Source organism: Mya arenaria, chromosome 3, assembly GCF_026914265.1.
Source record: "Mya arenaria isolate MELC-2E11 chromosome 3, ASM2691426v1".
Lineage (NCBI taxonomy): Eukaryota > Metazoa > Mollusca > Bivalvia > Myida > Myidae > Mya > Mya arenaria.
In genome coordinates this window covers 85,393,730-85,399,748 of record NC_069124.1, presented here as the reverse complement: position 1 = coordinate 85,399,748, position 6,019 = coordinate 85,393,730, and the positions used below count along the sequence as shown (strand labels likewise).

Genomic DNA, 6,019 nt, shown 5'->3' with positions numbered 1-6,019 from the left:
ATGTGTATTATATTTTTGCAAATAGAAGTAGATGTACATAATAAACCAGTATATACATGTAAATTATTATATTGTAAAAACAATCGATGGTTAACAATGTCACGTATTACAATTGGATAATAAAACTCCAAAACGTGTATACAGCATTATTATGATGTCCCCTTTCCACAAATCAATATTGGATTTTAGCACTGCAGCTGGAGGAATGAGACTGTTGATACGGAGCCTGTATGTGATCCAGGCAACCAATGTTTGTAATGACAACAAGAACAACCACCATGCCCCTCACACTCGCGTTAACCTCTGGCCCAGCACAAGTATTGTAACGCCCTGGGCGTAGCCGCTTGGCTCCTGGCACTACACGAGCGTGGACAGTTCCTTCTGGCGTGCGTCTCCTGCAGACCCGAGTAGATGGGAAGTGTGGTCAAACACCGGAAGTCCTGACAAACCACGTGCTCTTTCCAAACGCAAATGGTAGACGTTCTGAAAATGCCACCAAGTCAGAAATAATTACAACTGTATGTTATGACAAATATAATCAAGAACCCCGTGAGCGGGTGTCATCGCCAGTCTGTTTTTAGTAATTATTAAATGAGGTTTTTTTTGTCAAAGTTGTGAGACTTCCTGCTTATACTTGCAGTGCTTTACTGATTGTAAAATAAGAACGAACTTTCATTTTATCATCTTAATTGCTTTCATTACTTTGTTAACTGTCATAGTTTTCGCACGACTACACCGACAGCAACTCATTGACAATAGCTCACCATTTTCTTCGAAAATATCCCCCCCCCCCGATGAACTTACACAACTCCAATTGTGCACTGTAATGGCATTGTGTCCATAAATTTCCTTACCTGCATGACGCTGAGAACACAGAACAAAGCCCCGGCAGCGAGGACAACAGTAGCCGTGAGGGCCGCTGCTGAGGTGAACGTGGATATCATAAACAGAATCAGTGCTGGAATATAATGGCAATCTTAAACAGGATCAGCGCTGAAATAACAGTGGACATCATAAATAGGATCAGCGCTGTAATATAACAGGGGATATCATGAACAGGATCAGCGCTGAAATAACATTGGACATCATAAACATGATCAGCGCTGTAATATAACAGGGGATATCATAAACAGGATCAGCGCTGTAATTTAACAGGGGATATCATAAACAGGATCAGCGCTATAATATAACAGTGGAGCCATAAACATTATCTGATATGTAACAGTGCATATCAAAAAACAGGATCAGCACTGGAATAATAGTGGATATCATAAACAGGATCTGCGCTGTAATATAACAGGGGATATCATGAACAGGATCAGCGCTGAAATAACATTGGACATCATAAACAGGATCAGCGCTGTAATATAACAGGGGATATCATAAACAGGATCAGCGCTGTAATATAACAGGGGATATCATAAACAGGATCAGCGCTGTAATATAACAGGGGATATCATAAACAGGATCAGCGCTGTAATTTAACAGGGGATATCATAAACAGGATCAGCGCTATAATATAACAGTGGAGCCATAAACATTATCTGATATGTAACAGTGCATATCATAAACAGGATCAGCACTGGAATAACAGTGGATATCATAAACAGGATCGGGAATTTTAACAGTGGAATCATAAACCGGATCTGGAATATAACAGTGGATATCAAAAACAGGATTTGCGCTGTAATTTAACAGGGGATATCATAAACAGGATCAGCGCTATAATATAACAGTGGAGCCATAAACATTATCTGATATGTAACAGTGCATATCGTAAACAGGATCAGCACTGGAATAACAGTGGATATCATAAACAGGATCTGGAATTTTAACAGTGGAATCATAAACCGGATCTGGAATATAACAGGGGATATCATAAACAGGATTTGCGCTGTAATTTAACAGGGGATATCATAAACAGGATCAGCGCTATAATATAACAGTGGAGCCATAAACATTATCTGGAATGTAACAGTGCATATCATAAACAGGATCAGCACTGGAATAACAGTGGATATCATAAACAGGATCTGGAATTTTAACAGTGGAATCATAAACCGGATCTGGAATATAACAGTGGATATCAAAAACAGGATTTGCGCTGAAATATAACAGTGCATATCATAAACAGGGTCAGCGCTGAAATATAACAGTGGAATCATTAACAGGATCTGAAATATAACAGTGGATATCATAAACAGTCTCAGCGCTGGAAAATACAAGGACAATTGTTTGCATAGTATATGGGCCGAATTCAGAACAACCACTCTCACTCACACTCATTGAGTTAATCCTCTGTAATCACATAACGGTCGAGATATTTTCGAGTGAAAGGTCTATCCGTATTCACAGGTGTGAGTGAGACTCAAGTGTTTTGCATGAGTTGGACATTTGTGAGTGCTCGGCTAGGCCACTTGAACCGCCCTCAAGGATTGATTGTGAATACGAAATGAATGAGTGTGAGAGATAAATGTACATGACAAGTAGAAAAGGTGAAATATATCAGATTTTGGAACAAATAAGGGACATCCTCGTTCCCAGAACATATTTAAGAGACGGGGATAATCCATTTAAGAAGTACGTATGCTTCAAAAACGTTGCCTTCTATAAGAATCAAATTTTCAAAAGGATGCGCCATTCATATATATTTGTTTTATTTTGTAATGATCTTGAATGCCCTACAAACTTGATGGTTGCGTTTCATCGATAGCTGCAAGAACATGCAGATAAATGTACGCGAAATTAGCAGCCTAGCGGCATAGCGGCGTGAACATGGCGGACTAGAAATCCAAATTTGTTCTCTATTTCAAAGTAATTGGTCATGCGTTTAATTGGAAAACATGATAAATAAATGTTTTTATTCGTACATAATCATAGCGGTCTTATTTTTTTCCACATCGAAGCATGTTTATATGAGTTTCCTCTATAACAATGCTTAAATAATGTTTTTTCTATGCAAAATTCGTCACGCTGGAGCATTTTTTTTTCAAAATGTAAATCAAGCATTCCAGCGGCGTAGTGGCGTGTAGTTAACGGCCTCGTGGCCTAAAATTCCCAAAAACTCAATCCAGCAGCCTCCCAAAAGGGGGAAATACTGATACTCCCTAAAGGATGTGAATTTATGAATATAACATTTAATTTATCATTGTTTTGTTTAAAATGATTTGAGAAAGGCAACAATTTTAGGTCGCTAACTATACGCCGATAGGCCGCTAGAAGTTATGTACACAGTTTTACGCAATGTTCATTTTCATTTCAGAGCGTGGTCAGATAAATGATATGTATATTTTCCAGCTTTTATTCAGTTGGATCATCATCATCATCATCATCATCATCATCATCATCACCACCACCACCACCACCATCATCATCATCATCATCATCATCATCATCATCATCATCATCATCATCATCATCATCATCATCATCATCATCATCACTACCAACAACAACACCACCAGCATCAACAACAACAACAACAACAACAACAACAACAACATAATTATTGTTATTATTATTTATTATTATTATTATTATTATTATTATTATTATTATCGTCATCTTCATCCAATTTCCTCTACATTCCATAAGTTGTTTTTCACTCAGAGGTGTAATTTCCCCATAAGAGGTAGATTCGTTCACTTATTTTATCAATGTGCTATTTTTAATGAAGTTTTTTCAACTTTCTTATTTTTTCAAACGTCAAAGACCGCTTTATGCTCACTACAAAAGCAAGATTATATACCAATACATATTTAAATTATGTGATACAATGGAAAACGGCTACATATTTAAAACAGCATCAACAAAAAAACATGCATTTAAACGCATTTTGCAACAGTTATTTACCATCCAAAACGTTTATTTTTATTAACCAAAAGTTTTAAAATGTTAAGTTTCAGAATAACAATTGGTGTCATTTGTTTGTCGCCATATCTACCAATAAGGTACTCAAATCGCAAATAAACATATGTTTACTGTAAACATCACCATAGTCAAACAGATAATCCGCTATGATCATGAAAACATACATGTATATGTACTGTATTGGTCACTTGATGAAGTGGAGTGTTAGCGATGAGTGTGAATACGAACAGATCACTTGAGGGTCACTCCCCTTATTTCACTCAAGTGATCACTTGAGTTTCCCTTACGGGAATGTGGTTGGAGTGTGAGTAAGAGTGAGTGTTCTGAATTCGGCCCTATGTCTCGTATGGCGTAGCCGCGAGTGAAATCTATTGAAATATTAGCAATCAATCATCATTTTTTGTTAAAACTTTGTCCTAGCCCTGTGTTTACTGACTTGATATGAAATTGAGAGCCGGCTAAAATTTCCAAACAGTGACAAATATACAAAATGTTATTTCATTCTTTGAAACGGAGAAATATCATTTCTATTTCGGTACTGCTAAATCTCTGTAAATCAGCGAAAAGCATATAATAAATTAAATTATTGTTAACTATTATTTACCATTTGGATAATTCAATGATACTTTATAATTTATCACTTTTACACGTCCTGGTTGAAGAGTTTTCTTACCTACAAGGAATGCGGGTATGGAGACAAAGAAGCCGGTGACGGCGATGAACCGGGAGCTGGAGCAGTCACGCAGGAACTTCGCCGCCCTGAAGGGGAAACACAGTACATAGAGGTGGGGTTGTGACCCAGGAGAATCGGGATATCGTCATGATTCATGACACTCTTACAGAACTTGACATTATAAACAATACCGACCGATCGAAGCAAAAGAACATCCGAACGTTATAATGTTGTCATTCACAAGACCACTTACGTTAGATTATCGTGCTTCTTTCTTCTACAATTCTACACATCGGGTATACTCGTTGCCAAACAAATCAAACTAAGCGCTTATAATATGTTGATATGTGTACCTTTCTTCTCCGAGGCTGACTTTGAGCAGTTTGACGACCACTAAACACTGGAGAGAACAGACCAGTAGACACGTTATATCCAACGTCACCACGAACGTCGACAGGGCCGTCGCCACTTCTGTCACGGTGTCGTAGGTCAAATTAGCGTCAATTACTGTCCGTCTGTCACGAGTCGACGTATGATGCGATGCTAGCGCCAACGTCAACTGTATTGATAAAGATCCCAACACCAGCGAACACACACAAAACAACGCTAACACATACACGTGGAATTTCAGATGTTCAAATCTCAGTAAGTCCACTTTCTCCTCTACGAGCGGCTCAACAACATCGCTGAGTTTTTCCTGGGAAAGAGCAATGCTGCGCTTAGAGTTGGAGACGATGCTTACCGGGCGACTGAGATTTCCAGTTGAGCGCAGGCTGTGCTGTGGGACGAAGATGGAGCTGAGTCGCGAGCCAGCTGAGTCGTTAAGGCGCGCGCCATCCTCTGGTTTTTGCAGGACGGCCTCAATCAGCTCGTGGTCTTGGAACATGTCGGAGCGGTCTGAGTGGTTCAGGGCGTCCATCACAAGATCGCAGTACCAAACTTCGGACAAAGACAGAAAACAACAATAATTAAAAACAAACAAACAAACAAAACAAGCGTACAGGGGTTATAATAACTGTCAAACAAATGTTTGATCCGCATGATCCAACGACTTTCCATAATTTCGACAAACACAATTAAAATTTTGTATCAGCAAAAAGAGTCATATTGTGTTCGTCTTTTCGTACACATGCAAAGTTAATAATTCTATATCAACTTACCCGATGCTTTAATTGCGGAATGAGGTCAATTATCGTCACCTGCATAAACATTGTGCCGATCTATAACTACATTATTGGAAATGAAAGAATATAAATGTACATAGATTTATTATGATTACAATACATGTGCATCTCCTTATACATCCATTTGGTGTGATAGTGACCAAGGTTCGATTCGCTCATTTGGTACCCGTTTTCTCCAAACAATTTGACCTGTCGGGGCGGAGTAAACATGCAGTTTTTGTAAAGGTTTTACTTAATAAAATAAAGAGGACATTTGTGTACTATTTTAGTGTTTTAAAAAATCAATTTTTCT

General features: G+C 38.3%; 1 protein-coding gene across 1 annotated transcript; it reads right to left on the bottom strand.

Annotated features, from left to right (window-relative positions):
- Nucleotides 1–357: 357 nt before the first annotated feature.
- Nucleotides 358–5,462, bottom strand: LOC128226355 (uncharacterized). Its single transcript, XM_052936235.1, has 4 exons — nucleotides 4,897–5,462; nucleotides 4,544–4,629; nucleotides 855–958; nucleotides 358–483 (listed from the first exon to the last, which is right to left on the bottom strand). Exons 1-4 carry the CDS (start codon nucleotides 5,460–5,462, stop codon nucleotides 358–360), a joined length of 882 nt encoding a protein of 293 aa, XP_052792195.1.
- Nucleotides 5,463–6,019: the final 557 nt, after the last annotated feature.

Bases quoted from the DNA above. Each gene is read 5' to 3' on its own strand.
- LOC128226355 (XM_052936235.1), bottom strand. From the start codon at position 5,462: ATGGACGCCCTGAACCACTCAGACCGCTCCGACATGTTCCAAGACCAC. The intron at 4,630-4,896 runs GTACACATATCA...TTTCCCCTTCAG, and splicing joins GTCAGCCTCGGAGAAGAAAG to GGCGGCGAAGTTCCTGCGTG. The intron at 959-4,543 runs GTAAGAAAACTC...ATTATATTCCAG, and splicing joins CATACCCGCATTCCTTGTAG to CACTGATTCTGTTTATGATA.